At 35.5% G+C, this 18430-nt stretch overlaps 1 protein-coding gene and 1 long non-coding RNA gene across 2 annotated transcripts; both read left to right on the top strand.

Annotated features, from left to right (window-relative positions):
• Positions 1 to 1653: 1653 nt before the first annotated feature.
• Positions 1654 to 4174, top strand: LOC139776490 (uncharacterized). Its single transcript, XR_011719090.1, has 2 exons — positions 1654 to 3416; positions 3493 to 4174. It is a non-coding gene; the product is annotated as an uncharacterized lncRNA (long non-coding RNA).
• Positions 4175 to 14445: 10271 nt separating this feature from the next.
• Positions 14446 to 17130, top strand: LOC139776508 (chymotrypsin-1-like). Its single transcript, XM_071713200.1, has 4 exons — positions 14446 to 14577; positions 15585 to 15969; positions 16318 to 16541; positions 16728 to 17130. The coding sequence occupies exons 1-4, from the start codon at positions 14446 to 14448 to the stop codon at positions 16896 to 16898; spliced, it is 912 nt and encodes a 303-aa protein (XP_071569301.1). The 3' UTR covers positions 16899 to 17130.
• The last annotated feature ends 1300 nt before the right edge of the window (positions 17131 to 18430 follow it).

The following is an 18430-nucleotide window of genomic DNA, read 5'->3' on the forward strand; positions in this document are numbered from 1 at the left end:
TTTGTGGTTATTTGTTTTATTCATTACTCACATTATGCAATGGATACATTAAACTCATAATTTCAAAGAAACTATCAATACGCTCATCGAAATCATATAGTTTTTTTAATGAAAACTCTGCAAGGTAATGTGTAAAATGAGTCTTTTATCCCATATCGAGGGATTTTTGCTCGCATATCTCTCCACAATCTTTCAATGTTCTGCGTGTGAACACCAGTTTCAGGATTAACGAAATTTTCGGAATGATTCACAGTTTTGTGCGTATAATTTTCATAATTACGCATAGTATCATATGCTCGCCACAGGTCTGAATGTATTGTAGAACCAGGTGCAATATAGTTTTCAATGATCGGTAATAAAGTCTCGGAACGTCGATCCAGTACAGGCAAAATAAAAAACTTTTTGGTACCGCGTTCTATACCGCCAAAAACCCACTGTCCTCGAATTATGCGTCCCGTATTATATTTCCTTTTCCCTACTTTGGCTTCATCTATCTCAACAATTTTGTCCAATCCGCCAATAGGTTCTTGTCTACTTTCCAACCATTGCTAAAGTAACTGAAAACAATTTGACGAATTGAACCAACATTATTTACGGTAATTATATAGAATAACTAACACAGCTCGGATTATTTTGACCTTGACATATGTTGTCAAAAACATGATTCTGAATAACTTTTCCTTATAACTTAATCAGCGCTCGTGCCTTATTAAAAAGTTATTAATAAAAAAAGTTTAAAAAATATAGCAGTTATTTTGTGGTCAATATCAAAAGTGATGAATTTGCTTCAGTTTATCATAAATGACAAGTAGCACATTACCTCTCGACAAAAATTAGTCCAGTCAACGATAGCTCGATCATCAATATGGAGATCATTCATTAATAAAGAATCTCGCGGTGGATTCATTATGAGAAAGTAACCAATAAAACGGCAAACAACAGTCAAGTCCATGCGTACTCTGGAAAACCACGTTCCATGCAATGCACTAATTTTAAAATTGCACGTTATTTTTTGTCGTTTATGGTGTCCAACGACTTTATAATACTTGTTCGTATACAGTGTAATAATTTATTTTGTTGCGGATTTCTTATTTGTAATAATTTATTACACCGTGGACACATTATTTCACGCCGAACAACTTTTTTTTCACATGAAAAATTCCACAACAAATCAAAATCATATGTCATATGGAGATATTCGTGCAAATGCATTTTCAAATTATCGTAACTCACGAAATTCCTCAACTAACTAGGTAGTTGAACGACTGAAAAGCAACTGACAATGAGCGTAGAATCGAAACGAAGTAAGAACAATAACAGCAACAACCTCTAACGTCTCAAAACAAGTATTTAGAAATCCGTTTACTTCACGGATAGAGAGAGACCGTACTTACATAGGAAAACGTTTTGAATGCACATGGTGTCGTGAAATTAAGTTTCCATTTCAAAACTTCTTACGCTAACTTTATTTCCTAATAACTTTTTATCAAGCAATGACCTTGACATATATACTACTTACCATACTAATACAGATACACATGAGTGATTGAAGGTGGGAAGGTGAGGTGGGGGCGGGGGCGTGTGAGGGCATGTGGGGCGGAGGGGGGGTGCGTGTGGGGGTGAAGGATTAAGCAGTGTGTGGAGGAGGGTTGCAGGGGGGCGCAGCCCTCCCGCTCACACATATACTGTTCTCATTTCGCTAACTTTATTTGTTAATAACTTTTTAATAAAAAGCGACCCCTGACTAAAATCACTTGCATGTTACTCGGGAGGGTGTCCTTGACAATATATGTCAAATTCAAGGTCATTGGAAGTGGGTCCCCTTAACGCCATGTTTACCCCAAAAAAACCTTTAGAAACTCTTGCATTTTTGCCATAAAATTAAGCTCGATATCTCAAAATTTGCGGAAATTAGAGCAATCACGTAGATTTTTTTTAGACAGAAATCGGTAATCTCTTTATTATTAGCAATTTTTTAAATTGTATTATATTCTTCAGTTTCTTCTACCCCTATTTCATGTATAATTCTTTGAATTGGCTGATTAGACTCAGCTTTACGCGATCAAAGGTCCGTATACGAGGTTTATGAAAACAAAGCTCCTCTATGAGGAAGCAAAAGAACACATAGGAGATTTCAATTTTTACAGAGTGTTTGTACTATGGCATAAATCACGCATGCTAAAAATGCCGTATATCCCAAACTGAAGGGATATACAAGACATCAAGCTAAACAAAGAATACAAGAGCTATGCACTTGTATTTTGCTATAGTCTATTCTTTACTATCCCTCTACACTTATGTATCATGAAATAACCATTAAAACCTTTTACATTTCCTACAGTAATCATTTTACGTAGGTCGTAATATATGATCGCGCTACTTACTACATTGAGAAATCGATTCAACTCACGACGAGATTTCATTAATATTAACAGTAAAGAACTGAAATTACAACATAATACTGATATGGCATAAAGGCACATAACAGAGTGATTGTGAGCAAATATCTTTATTCCTTCTATTTTTTCTGACTTCTGCAGCGTAAATTCCCGCGTGGCGTAAATACCGGAGTTACTCTATCATGCAACAGAATGCATCATGCAATAGAATATATCATGCAATAGAATATATATAAATCATGCGTAGGAAGTTATATTATAAGACATGCATCGAAAGTAGTCTAAAGTACCTGTATTTTCAGCGTCCTATTCCGACGTTTCATGTTTTTGTTACAGCTGCGTAATCTGACGGTTTTTTCAAGCTGTTTTTGTAAGGGCTGCAATTTTTTTCCTTTCTTCCGCAGACATTCCCGCATTTTTCGACAGGCCGCGCACCTTGTAATTTGAGGGCCGACGAGGTGTGCATTTTTGCAGTAAATGTAGCCTGAACAATTTTTCGCTCTAACACATAAAAAATATGTCAGTTACTTCGTACCTTAATGTTATAACATCTAGGGATGGATTAGGGTTATGGAAATTCGGGAACTTCCCGGTGAGTCAGTGAATAAGAAGGGCCGACCACAATACAAATAAAATTCTCGAATTCAAAAATTATTTGTCAATTTCGTGGGACAAATTTATAATTTCGATGGCAGGGAAAAAATACGTATAGAAACTCGACCAAACCACTAAAAGAACATTTTGTGTTATTTAAAGATTACAGAAAGGCGAGGCGAAGAACCTATTCTAATATTTTTTTAAGACCGAACTACAATCCTAATCCGCCCCTGACAACATCAGATGGAATGCAGCCAAAATGATTAATACTTACTGCTGTTTATTGCTTGCTCCTTGACATGGGAGGATCTGCGTAAGTTCTATCAGTACATGGGCGATGTCATTCGTACTCTCTACCCTCTCCATGCCCGTAACACTTACTGGTCTTTCATTAATGAAAATCTAGATGGACATCTCTCAGTAAGCAATTTTAAACTGTTCGATTCTAATAAATATTACACACGTTAATACTTATGTAGTTGCTATTTACCTCCAGACTCAGATCTTGCTGAACTAAGACTCGCTTTGCGATTGAACGTAAGTCTCCTGCCCAGCAGGAGAAGATGCCAACCCCATTGACGGTGGACGAAGTCCAAAAAGGAGTAGGCAACGGAATGTGCTCGAAGTTATTATTATGTACGAGGTCGTCTCGTGATTCTGCACAGGCGCACAGGTCATTAGGCAATTCCGATTCCGTCGAATCAGTCAATCACCAATGCTGGTTGTAGCGTAACATCTTTTTCGATCATTTTACAGTCCACTGCATCAACATCGTAATGTACAGTTGAAACTATATCTAGTTTTTGCTTTTTTAAAGAGTTCGACGTTTCTCCCGATTCACACGATTGTTGCTTCGATGGAAACGCATCACTCGTGTTTTCCATACAATCAAGGGAAATCGAAGGGATAGCGCCAGATTTCAGTGTTGCTTTTCTTTTCTGTATGCGACAAATCGACCCATCAGGCATTTTGTGTGTGTATTCTCTTTCAATGTCATCGGGTTTGAAGTGTCTTTCGCAGACGAGATCTTTTCTCGTCATATACTTTTCTGCCGATGAAATAGCTAAGCGCCAATCGTTCAACACGTCTTCCTATAATAATTATAGGGCAATAAAAAATTTTGTTAAATACGATCTAATAATACATGTAAAATATATAATATATTATTTGATATTTAATATGCGTTTTACTTACGGTGCGAACTCTGAATAGGCTTAGGTTTTTCATTCCCAATTTTTTGTACTTTGTTCTTTGCGAACGATAGCCAGTTTTGCACCCCGGCACAAAACAAGACATTTCAATACTTTTCACTTTCAATAAATTATACGAATTATACGAATATTACGTAAATCTGGAGATCGGTCTTCTTATGGCTGATGGCAGAGAACAAGGAATGAAACGTAAACGTTTCGACGCACTAAAAAAATTTTTATATAAAAACATATCTAAATATATATAATCATATAATATTATATAATATATTATATAAAATATGTCTATATATGTCCACATACTATGTTTCTTTTTCTTTTGTATAATCTCTGTTCGTATGTACAAGACAAATAATAAGAAAAAGAATTAGAAAATAATTAAAAGGATAATTTTTGCATTTTTTTTTTCAAAAAAATAAAGTCTGTGCAAATGTGAAAAATTTGTTCAAATATAATCATATATAATCATATTTTATATACATTATTACATTTATATATGATTATATATAGGCAAAAAATGGACAATGCAAAAATTATTCTTTTATGGACATATTTTATATAATATTTTATATAATATTTTATATAATATTTTATATAATATTTTATATAATATTTTATATAATATTATGTAATTATATATATTTAGATATTGTTTTATATAAAAAATTGTTTACCGTGACGTGTCGGCACGTACTGTCGTCGCCTAGTTGACACTTAACATTGAAACGGATCGTCACGTGACCCACCGATGATGGAACACAAGCGCTGCGAGTGGTAACATTTAACACTCAACTTTCGCCCAAAATCAGGCCAGGTTTTTGAAGGTAGCCAAGTATGGAGATCGGTCTCCTTATATCTTACTCCCTGGCCACTACATATAAAGCCATCGACGGCGATGCGCAATGATGCAATCACTGATACGTTTCATTTGTTATTAAGGGGATCCTAAAGCCGTCTGTATTACCGACCAAATTCTATATCTGTCCTTGTATAGACAATGATAATAGACAAGGATAGACAAGGTTATAGGTTATATTGCATTTTTCACAGATAACTTTTTTGTTTAGAGTCTAAACCTAATTCTGACAACGGTATCGTATTTTTGGATGTAATCCGCTGGGCACTTCACAGTTTTTTTTGTAACAATACATTGTAGAATTTTTATATAAAGCGAATATTTTCGCAAGTTGACGCATTGCTATATGCAGTTCCTAAAATTATTTTTATTCTCGGTATAAAATCACGTGGTGTGCCCTTTATTTCCGAATATGCTTCAACTTTGGAGAAGGATTTTTAAATCCGTAAAGCCAAAAAAAAGATATCTGTGCAAAACAAATGTCGGTATTACAGACGACTTTAGGATCCCCGGTCCTTATACTAGAGAAAATCGATTTTCTATAGATTTTCTTGAAACTGTGAATATACGTTAATTTAGGTGTGCTTTATGCGTGGTATAAATTTCAGTACCTCTTGCGGTATAAAAATCGAGATACTGAGCCTCAAAGTTTCAACTTTTACTAAAATTTAGTAAAAGTATGATTAATTAGTTTGATAAAAATATATTTATGGTTTTCTAATATATCTAAATCCTTAATATGCTCGTTAAAATTTAGAAATATGAACTAATTCTTACTGGTTGTAATTTACATGAGCGATAAACATAATAAAAGAAAAATGTTACATTTTTCATTATGCTTATAATTTATTCTGAGATGTCTTAATTGAAAGCTTGATTTTGAGGTGAAAACTCCAGATAAACTTAACAGCGTTGTGGTGGAATAAATATAGTCGTAGTGATAGAACATATATATTATAGTCACATTTCAGATGTTTAGGTGATAAAGGTATGTACCGCATTTTTAAGAAATCAATCACTAATTACGCAAATTCGATTTTGCGTGTAGAAATTAATTTCACTTGATGATGATTGGGACATTTATACTTCCATTCTAGTGAACGTAATATCTCAAATCCGGAGATAAGATGTTTAAAAGACACCGTTAAGATGTGTCTAACTAGGGAATAAGGGAATTATCCCAAGTGAGAGTCGGGGATTCTAAAAATTCTTGCTCCATATACTAGCCCTGGGTGAGTAACTAAGTCCCATACATGTCTTAAGCTTCCGTATGTACCCATGCAATGCCCCAAAAGAAGTTCACGATACATGATAAATAAGAACTACGGTACTGGAGGATTTTCGCATTCGACGGATTTCTCAGATGTACCAGATGTTTTTATGTAAGACCGGTATTCAGAGTCGGATCTTATATATAAGATCGGCCTAATACACGTGATATTTAGAATTACGATTCGTGATAATGCCTGTCCAAATATAAATACTGGAAACATAGAACAGTGCTACACCAACTGTTTTGAAGCAGTCATCATATCTTTATGGGACACCCGGTACATATTGGAGCTTAAGACATATATGGGTCTTAGTTACTTACACCAGGACTATTATATGGTGCAGGAATTTTTAAAATCCCCGACTACACTTGGGGTGGCTCCTTAGTAAGACGTCGTATTGTTAGACGTCTGGAAGATATCTTAATGACATCATATCTCCTGATTTGAGACATGCGTGTTGTCAAGGATATTTCGTCGCATTTGGCCTCATTGATATCTTATATTATACGACGGAGACTAGTGCTTGTCCCGTCGCTAGTGACAGTCTCACATTAAATTTTTGTTGGAATAAAAAACACTTCCTTAAAATTATACAACATCTACGTAGTACCGATAATCGACCGAAGGTGAGCAATATTAATAGTGTTTCAGAGATTTTGTAAGTCAATAAAGATTAATTAATAATGTTAAAGCAGTTAAAGTTCTTGGAAAGAAATTTTAATTCTTTTTGTGCTTCGTGATTCGAATTTCAATACTTAAATAATCAAAAGTTTCAATTTTTACCGCATTATTAATTAGACAATACAACGAATAATAAAAAGATAAATATACCTTTGATAAAGACACGTAATATCGTTTTATTTATAAATAATCCAAAATAATGTACATATGCTAATGTTTTTCATGCAATATTACCGCGAGTATGTATATTTACAAGTAGTATTTTCTGGAATTTTTACATCTCTCTCTCTCTCTCTCTCTCTCTCTCTCTCTCTCTCTCTCTCTCTCTCTCTCTCTCTCTCTCTCTCTCTCTCTCTCTCTCTCTCTCTCTCTCTCTCTCTCTCTCTCTCTCTCTCTCTCTCTCTCTCTCTCTCTCTCTCTCTCTCTGTCTCTCTCTCTCTCTCTCTCTCTCTCTCTCTCTCTCTCTTCTCTCTCTCTCTCTCTGTCTCTCTCTCTCTCTCTCTCTCTCTCTCTCTCTCTCTCTCCCCCCCCCACGAAAGCGTTATCCAAAGCGTTAATAATTTCGTTAAGGTGGTTCTTGCAGTAATTTGAAGTCACAAAAACAACTATTGTTACTAGTGACAAATATGAATGATTTAGTATGTAAAAATTAGCATACATTAAAATTAATTATTCCTTAAGGTTTTTTCTCATTTAACCGTTGCTATAAACTGAAAATATCAGAGCAAAGTCACAAATTTGACTAGAGTTGGTGATATAACCATAAATATGATCACGCCGGTAAAGAATAAAATATACTAAAATAGAAAAAATATACGTCACAATTTCTAGAATTCCGCGATAGTGAATATATTTATACAACTGCCGAAAAAGATATGTTATCCTTATAACCTCCATTCAACGGTGGGAGAATGGTAGGACACGTGTCTTATGCGTCAGCTGACGCGTGCGACGTTGCCAAGCAGCCACTCAAGACGGCCGCCATGACTCTCGTGTCGTGTCAAAACGTCGAAAGTTTCCGAAAGTTTGTCGAAAGTTCCGCTTTATTTATATACGGTACGGTCAATCAGTTTGGTGTCGCGTCAGTATCTTTAGAAATGTTTATTGCATCGATTAAACAGTTTTTTATTCGTTCATCTACTCGAGAAGTATGAACGTGCGATTCCATGAATGTGCGATCTGACCCTCCTTTCCCTATTATCACCATGTAAAATTGGCAAAGTTTACGGACATATATCTCCGGAACCAAGCGGTAAAAAAATTCGAAATTTTTTAGACACACTCTAGGAACGTTAACCTTTCATTTAATATCATATTTTCCGGGCTATCTATTTTTGACCTAAATGCAAGAACCACCTTAATTGTTGTCTGTATATCGGCGCAACACCATGAATATAAATTTGCAGGCACGGCGCGCGGAACACACAGTCATGAGTCTAAGATGTGTATTGATATTCTTGTGCATTGTAATCAATATGACAGTATGTCAGTACTCTGAATATGCCGAAACCAGAAACGTTACATGCGATAATTTCAACACAATTAATCATGGTGAGCAAAATAAAAAATTCCAAAAAGTTTTAGTTAATTTTATCAACACTTACAATTTGATGATTTATGGGGACGGCGAGATGACAAGCTCAGCGCAGAGGGCAGTACCGAAAATGGAAACGTGTCATAATGTTTACGTTTAATGAGTAGAGAGGTTTGGAGAATTTTTTAACATGCCGGGAATGTGTGTGGCATATGGATGTAAAAATAAGGAAGGGCATTGGTTCCCGAAGGACAAGATGATGAAAAAACGATGGATCACTGCTATAAAACGCGAGGATTTATGTCCGAATACAAATTCGCTGTGCACAAACCACTTTAGACCTGAGGATTATATTACCACCGGCTTTGAAAGTAGTGAGTTTACAATAAAATTAATAGACATATAATGAAAAATATGTTTAGTCGCGAATTTGTATTCGGACATAAATCCTCGCGTTTTATAGCACTGATGATCCACCGTTTTTTCATCATCTTGTCATTCTTGTCCCTCGAAAATCAATGCTCTCCCTTATTTTTACATCCATATGCCACATACATTCCCGGCATGTTAAAAAATTCCGAAATATTCACGTTTATGTACACAGATTTTCTCGTTAACGATATGCTCGGTACTCGGTGACAGCTCGATGCGTCTCCAATTTTGCTAGCGTCCCTAGCGGCTAAGAGTGGCACGCGCCGTCCCCATACTTGCTACATTTATAAATGCTACGTTTAAATTACAGTACAAAATTACCTTTTTAAAAAAAGGTAAAAAAGGCACCAAGTACATGCGCAGTGTATGTTGTTAAGTAAACCCAAATGGTAAATCGTATAATATCTTTTTGTACCTCGAAAAAACCCTAGTGGTAGCTTTAATTCTCTTTAACAAAATTAGGTAATTGTTTAGATGGGGTGGATCACCTTGGATGACCTTGATATTTTAGTATGTTGTCAAGGTCACCCTCCTGAGTGACCTTCAGAAGGTTTCAGCCCGCGCTGGTTATTCGTTAAAAAGTTATTAACAAAAAAAGTTTGGAAAATATAGCAGCTATTTTGAGTATTGGAAGGCATAAATAACGGTAATTATGCAGTAATAGGGACCACCCTCCGATGACCTTGACCTTGACATATGTTGTCAAGGTCATGATCCCGAGTGACCTTCAGAAGTTTAAGTGTTTAAAGCGCGTCAACTAACCTATGTAGGTTAGTGATTCTCACAAAAATCATAATGTGTGTGCCCTGCTTTAACGAAAATCACAACTTCTATAAAGCAGGACATACACACGTGTGTGTGCCCTGCTTTAACGAAAATCACAACTTTTATCAAGCAGGGCATACACACGTGTGTATGTGCCCTGCTTTAAAGAAAATCACAACTTCTATAAAGCAGAGCACATACACACGTGTGTATGCCCTGCTTTATAGAAGTTGTGATTTTCGTTAAAGCAGGGCACACACACACACGTGTGTATGCCCTGCTTTATAAAAGTTGTGATTTTCTTTAAAGCAAGGCACACACCCGTATATATTAGTTATTTATGCCCTCCAATACTCAAAATAGCTGCTATATTTTCCAAACTTTTTTTGTTAATAACTTTTTAACGAATAACGAGCGCGGGCTGAAACCTTCTGAAGGTCACTCAGGAGGGTGACCTTGACAACATTCTAAAATATCAAGGTCATCCAAGGTGATCCCCCCCATCTAAATAATTACCCAGAATTATTTTATATACATATGAGTTATTCTCATCACATATAGGATATATATATATATATATACACACTGTTAAAAAAAATTAGGGGATCACTTTTTCTCAGTAAATTTTTACCCATTTTTAAACTGTAATTACTCAGCGAATAATTAACGTAAAAAAAGTTTTAAAAAAGGTTTTACAGGGCAAACTCTCTACTATAAGGTACTTTTGTTCGATTTTCACTCAGGTTAATACTCAAAGGCGTGATCAGCTTTGTATAAGGACAAATTTGCGATATCCAAAATCTTGAAATTTGCAGTCTTCCACCGCCTAACAAAAAAATTGGCGAACATAATCATTGATACCATCTCAAAGTACGGACTTTGCCCTTTCAAATAAAAAAAAAACTGTCCTACGCCGATTATTTAGCGAGATATCGCAATTTAAAGTAACCCCTGTTTTTTTATGATTTTAGCACGATGCCGCCGGCATTTGCGTTTAGAACCTAATATACACCACGGGGAGGTTGCTCGGTCGGATTTTGCGAAACATGTATGTATGTATGTGTATGGAGTATACATGCGTATCCCAGGTAGAACAGAGTAAGTCACAATAAAGTCAAAATGATGTCAAAATGACTGCAAAATGACGATTTTTGGTCATTTTACCATCATTTTACCATCATTTGACGTCATTTTGATTTTATTGTGACTTTCTGTTCTCCCTGATGTGTGTACATGTAGAGGTTTTTTTTTAGTAAGAAGTGTTGCCACTTTTTCGCCGTATCACGCGTATCGCTCAATCTTGATCTCATATAGATGCATTTTTTTACATAATATAAGATTGAAGAGGCACTGCGTCAAATTTGGAATGAAATTTCTCCATCTGGTGTAAAAAAAATGCATCAATATATGAGATCAAGATTGCGTGAGATAATACGGCAAAGAAATGACAACACTTTTACTAAAAAAAACCTCTACATCTACATACATACACATGTACACTCCATACACATACACATACACATACACATACATACATGATTTGCAAAATCCGACCGAGCAACCTCCGAGTGGTGTACATACATCGCAAATGCCAGCAATATCGTGCTGAAATCATAAAAAAACTGAGGTAACTTTAAATTACGATATCTCGCTAAATAATCGGCGTAGGACAGTTTTTTTTCATTTAAAAGGGCAAAGTCCGTACTTTGAGATGGTATTAATGATTATGTTCGCCTATTTTTTTGTTAGGCGGTGGAAGACTGCAAATTTCAAGATTTTGGATATCGCAAATTCGTCCTTATACAAAGTTGACTACACCTTTGAGTATTAACCTGAGTAAAAATTGAACAAAAGCGTCTTATAGTAGAGAGTTTGCCCTGTAAAACCTTTTTTAAAATTTTTTTTTACGTTAATTATTCGCTGAGTAATTACAGTTTAAAAATGGGCAAAAATTTACTGAGAAAAAGTGATCCCCTAATTTTTTTAGCAGTATATATATATTATATATATATATATATATATATATATATCGTTATACATATCGTTATATTGATATCCTTGGCATAATCGACCAAGTTTCGACCTTGTGCGGCAGCAACAACCGAACCGATCTTCCTGCGAGGCACGCAAATAGGCGCAAACGTGCGAGTTTTATGTCGCACGAGAAGCTTTTCAAACGCCTCGATTAGGATAGAGACAATCCGCAACAATTAACTGGTAATTCCCAACCGCAACCGAGCCCGCAATCCCCAGGAGGGGACAAAAATTGTTTAAAAAATTATTACAGACATGCAGTGGCTCAAAATTAGGTAAGAGTTCCGTATACGACCCCTCTCCAATTTTGATCTACTTTTGCAGGCACGTAGTACGTATTAAAAGAAGTCGAAAGCTCCAGTGCTTGCGGAAATGACTATTTTCTTAAATATTCAAATGTTTATTATTTTACTAGATTTTGGATTTTTTGACTACATGTGTACAATATTGACCTCTCTCTTCGTGTGGAAAGTTGAAAACCTATGTAAAATTACACAATAATAGACCTCATTTTGCCCTGTAAGCAAAGGAAGTGAGGTCCACTCCCCAATTGTTGTGTAGATGGAAAGTGCATGCGTGGATGCAGTATAGGTTCCGCCTCCTTACAAGGGGGCTCTACCTCCGAAAAAACTAACCTAACCCAATCCAATTGTTGTGGGGATGGAAAAATGGATATAGTTCCGATTTCCGAATAACCCCTGCTTCCGATCGACCTAGAGTTTTACACATGGCATAAGTTTGTTTCTGATGTGAGGAATAAGGAACACGTATATATATATATATATATATATATATATATATATATATACACTGACCCACTCAGTTATCCGAAAAACCAATCTTCCGCGTACGCAGACCAAAAATCCAAAACCCAGCAAAATAATAAAAATTTGAATATTTAAAAAAATAGTCATTTTTGCAAGTTAGCACTGGAGCTTTCGGTTTCTTTTAGTACGTACTACGTGCCTGCAAAAGTAGATCAAAATCGGAGGGGGGTCGCATACGGAACTCTAGCCTAAAATTATTGCTCACTCGCTCGGACGATCCGGTGATTTTTTCTTTCAGCCGCCATGTGCATTTTGAATTTGTACTAACAGCCATTGTAGGCCTAGAGAGAAACCTGTAGGCCAGACTTTAGAGCAAAGATTCGGCTTTAAGAATTCATTTTTGGAATTACTGTACGATGATTTTTAACGGAGTTATAAACGATCGAAGTAAAAATGTCCACTTATTGTTCTTCAATTCTTGATAACTTGAGATAAGAAAAAATCAAAATCAAAATTTAATAAAGGGCTTGGCAAGGGAGTCATCGAGTTTCAAATCGAACTTTTGATCTGACTCGACTCAACGATCAGTGCCGGGTCGAGTCAACAAATCGAAAACGCTATTTATAAAACCAAATTTGTATTTTATTACATATACAGTTATTATTTTTTGTTACATATATGTTTTATTATATTATTTTACATTTACAATTTACTAACTGCAACTAATTTTTTATTAATAAATTATATTCTTTTTTTAATGTCACTGTATATTGATAGATGTTTACTGGGTATATAACCTATACTTTACTATATATATTAATATACTAATCTCATCTTTACTAACTCTTATATTTTCTATCACAATATGTAGGGTACATACCATGATCCCACTAAAACGAACTATCATCAGCTGTCAAATTTGCCGCAAAATACAACGCCGTCGTCAATCACCGGATGCGCGGAAAAGAAGCAATGCGCTGATGCGCTCTATCTTGCACGCTCTTTTAAGGCCATTCTATAATACGTCGCAAACGATGGCAACTACTAGTTGAAAAGTGTTATTTCCGGTTGCGCTTGTCAGTTGCGGTTGTCAAAAGAGAGTTGGCAAACTTTTAACTTTTTAAGCGTCAGCAACTGGCAATCGACAATCAGAAATAACACTTTTCAACTAGCAGTTGCCATCGTTTGCGACGTATTGTAGAATGGCCCTTACCCTTCCGCTTGCTCGTTCACTTTCCCTTTACACGGGAAAAACACTCGATCAAAAAGACTCTCAAAATAACACTCAATATTTGAGGGGTATTTCGAACATTCAACACTCAACTTGATGTAATCTTCAATTTGAGTGTTGATTTGAGTGTTAACCTCAACTTGAGAGTAAACTTCAGTGTTATTTTCAACTTGAGAGTTCCCAGACAGCACGCATGTTCAAAATCGGGACATAAGTCGTCTAAAAGCCATCTTTTAGATATCTTTTAGACGTCTTACAAAATAATGGCTAAAAGACGTCTTAAGGCTCCTGGATGGTCATCGCGGCCATATTGAATTCTTACTATCGAGGCGAGGAAAACACCCAATTTTGTCGTGCATGCCATTTTCAAATAAAAAGACATTTCAATAAAACATCACTATAGATCGTTTCAGAACACTTCCGAAATTGACGGAAAACTATCCTTTTCCCTCGACAATAAACAAACAGCCATAAAACGAAGCCTAAACATACGGGAAAACAGCCGTTTAACGACTATCGAAAGGAGGTGAAAATAACGTTCCTTCCGCATGCAAATCTTACTTTTCGGTCAATTTTACGATTTTCACGAATACGTTAAACGTTAGAGCACAAGTACAGAACGAATAATAAAGAAATAGCATGCACGACAAAATAGGTTGTCAACATGTCACAAAGGACAGAATTCTCCATTGGAGAGAGTTCTTATTTCTGCCGCGACGGTACGTCGCCACCGTCAACGTTCTCGGCTCAGGGACCAGGAGCCTTAAAGACGTCTTATGTCCCGATTTTGGACATGGTCTGTCTGAGTTAATTTGAGCGTTACTCTTAAGTTGAGAGTAACACTCAAATTAATTCTCAAGTTGAGAATAACATTCATCTAACATTCAAGTTGAGGTTAACACTCTGAAGTTGTACTTTAATAAAGCGTCTTTGCGTCTATAAAATTTTGATATAGAGTGTAACAAAAAGATGGAGACACACTTTGTGTGCTTGTAGGGGGAATTGATATAAGTAATTTGAGTATAGGAATGTGCATGCTTGCTGAAGTCACGTTACCGTGCTATACACGCCTGTGAAGTTGCCTAATTACCTGATGTATAGGTAAAGTGCCTTTTCGATAAAGGATAGCGAAAAGTTTTATTTGAGAAAGCTGTTCAAAATTAAAAATCAAGCACGTATACCAAATTTTGAATCAATCGGCTTACTTTGATGTTTGATTCATGACATACCTGACAATGATAAAAAAGTAAAAACACCAAAGTAGGCCGATTGATTCAAAATTTGATATACGGACCTGATTTTTAATTCTGAATAGCTTTCTCAAATAAACTTTTTCGTTATCTTTTACCGAAAGACACTTTACCTACGCAGGAAAAGGCAACTGTACTTCACTGCTGAAGCACGGAAACGAGGCTTCAGCCGGACATGCATTCCTATACTCAAATTACTTATATTAACTCCCCTGCTTATAAACACACAAAGTCTGTCCCCATCTTTTTGTTACACCCTGTATTATTGTATACTGAGGATGGACTAATGCCAGGTTGAAACGTTTGTAAAGTTGTCTAACTTCGACCTAATAATTAAAGATTAAAACAACAACATCTTATCAACACCTCTGTGCCCTTTTTACTTAATTACTTATTTTTAATTATTTGATTTAATTATTTCTAAAATAACTTAAATAAGGTATTTAATTTCACGTATGACTTTCATATGACGTGTACATTATAGTTCATAATATTTCTACCGAAGCAACGATTCTTGCTATTTTTGTAATTTATACACTGACATTTTTCTTAAACAATAGGTAATAATAGACAGCCTAAAGTTTTGGGGGAAAATTATGCGAATCTTGGACAGTTTCCGTACGTGGCAGTGATACATCGGCTCGTAAGCAAAACGGCCCCTGAGAATGAAAGAAACAAAGGGAGGTGCGGCGGTACGATCATAAGTGAAAGATGGGTTCTCACAGCCGCCCATTGCTTACAATTACTAGAATACCCACAAAGATTTCTCGTAGTGTTTGGTATCGTCGACAAGTCTACCATTGACTATGATGTTCTTCGAGGGAGCCCCGGTGTGTCGATGATTACGACTAAAGCGTTTGTACACTGGGAATTCGATAGAATGAAGAAGCATAATGATATTGGTTTACTTCTTATGCCAGAAGATATTCCCTTCTCCAGTAAGTACATTTAAATTAATACTTCTCCTCCTCTTTTCTTTATTTATATGTCGGTGCAGAAAAAGAAAAAATTTTAATTATTCTATAGAAAATGCGCAAAAAGTTAATAACGATTTGAATAACAAATAATAAATCTTATAAATGTAGATAAATCTTATAAATGGAAAAGAGACTCGCTAATCAAAAATTGTATTGTGTATCTGTGTACAAAGCACATTTCATAATCTTTGATATATACTGAAAAAATATTATAAACTATTAAACGATTAGAAAAATATTACGAGTGTATAGTATTTCTCAATATTGATTTTAACAAATTATTAGTTAAACATAATATTTCCCTATTAGACACTATTATGAGCATAAAACTGTCTAACGATTATCAAAGTTATCCATATGCTCATGTGGCCGGTTGGGGAGCAGATCGCAATGGTACTAGAAGTATGAGACTTAGGTATAACATATTACATGTTATACAAAATAATGAATGTAGTCGATACTGGATGGGCGTAACAGAAATCATCGACAAGCAAATTTGCACGGCCCCAGGAACAGGACGAGACCCTTGTAAGGTAAAATAATCACAAATAATAAAGTTATAGTTTATAGTGACTACAAAATAAATTCCAAGTTTAAGTGGATAATAGTATCTTAACGCGCAATATAAATCATTTTAAACCGTTTTAGGCAGCTTTAATAAAAATAATTCGAAAGTATCCCTCCTTTTGTAAATTTATTATTTGATATTTTATTTCTAGGGCTATAGCGGTGGCCCTCTCATCGCAGTACATAATCACGAGCCTATTCAAATTGGTATTGTGAGTTATGGAGATGGGTTTTGCCCTAGCTACCGTTCGATAGTGTATACTAAGGTTTCTCCATTTATAAACTGGATTAACGATGTTACAGTGACCAGGATAATAAAGTGACCATCCCATATCGTACATAGAAATATCTTAAAACTATAATGTTTTTAATGGAAAAGCTGTTATCGGGCTTTTCTGAAAGGATTATTATTACTCTAAAAATTTGTTAAAAGAATTGAAAGAGTTTTTGTAATAACAAGAACCTATAACTTTATCTTAACAAAACAAGTATTTTCATGTATGTGACTTTATAAATCTTAATCTATACTTAAAAAAAAAACCAAACTTTATAGTATTTAGTATGGCCTCCTTTGACCTCCTTAATGACTGCCGCCAACCATCTGAGCATACTTTCGACTAGATTATGCATGTATTATGGACTAGCAGTTAGAAAACATTGTGGACAGTGTGGAAGTTAAAAAAACATTGTAACAGTGTGGAAAGCATGAGAAATGCCATAAATGCTACACTTAAGCATTTATGGTCAACTGATGAGGACTCACAGCCCGACTTATACCTCGCCTGCGCCGAGAGTTGGGGCAAATATCGATGCTGTAGAACTATTAGATTTTGTTCACGACCGCATAGGTTAAAGAAGACTTTCTATTTTGATCTGGAATCGTCGATAAGACTGAAACTTATGTGAGTACCAGAAAAATATAACTAAATTGTACTCGAAACTTTAAACGCGTTTTTCTCGAAACGGCATTTTTCAAACTGGTTCCCATGATTTCAGACAAGCTAATGAGCCGATCGCCGATCGGCTTTGCTCTGTGAGTACATTTTCGTAAGATGTCTCTCTATTGTTGGAACTAGCGAAATTAAAATACATTAACTTGTTCCTTTTATTTTTAATGTAAAACTGTCGATTTTTTTGCGATTTAAAAAAAAATTTACGTGCCTTGAAATAATTGAAGAAAAATTAAAGAAAAATTGAAGATTTTAATAATTCTAGTTCCAACGATAACTGAATATGTGTAGATTAAGAATCTGTTTTATTTTTTAATTTCGGATTACTGAGTGTCCAGATTTCATGGGAACCGTGGGACTTCCGCGCGTTCAAACACGTCGCGCAAATATTTGTATAACTTCCGTAACTCTTGTTATTTCTACTTGTAAAAATTCTAAAAACTACATAAAATGTGTGTTAATATGTGTGTAAGACGTAAATCGGCCGCATTCTGTCTGTTCAGTCTGTTCAGATTCTTTTCTCGAAACTTGTCCTTCTTCAGCCAGTAGGGGAGACCGGGGCCTAACCGTCAAATCAAATATCTCGGAACCTGTATATTGTGCGAACTCGCTATTAACATTGTAAACGCTGCTTATGGTACCCATGTGACCAACGGAGTTTCGGCAGGTTACCTGCCGTGTTATGATTTTTACGAGGGCAAACGTGTTTTCGGAAGGTGAAAGTGAAATTTTCTGCGCGTGGAAATTTTGTAATATCTGCAATAATATTTGCTCTCCAAATCTCGAGGTACGTGATTATAAAGAGTAATGCATGCTGAACACGAATCCAGTGTAGTTTTTTCATTATCGTTGATGTCTAATATTTCGTGGGCGATCAAACCTGAAACTTGTGTTTGGGGTTAATC

Source organism: Temnothorax nylanderi, unplaced genomic scaffold, assembly GCF_030848795.1.
Source record: "Temnothorax nylanderi isolate EJ_2023f unplaced genomic scaffold, tnyl_v1.0 TNYL_tig0121_pilon, whole genome shotgun sequence".
NCBI classification, from domain to species: Eukaryota; Metazoa; Arthropoda; class Insecta; order Hymenoptera; family Formicidae; genus Temnothorax; species Temnothorax nylanderi.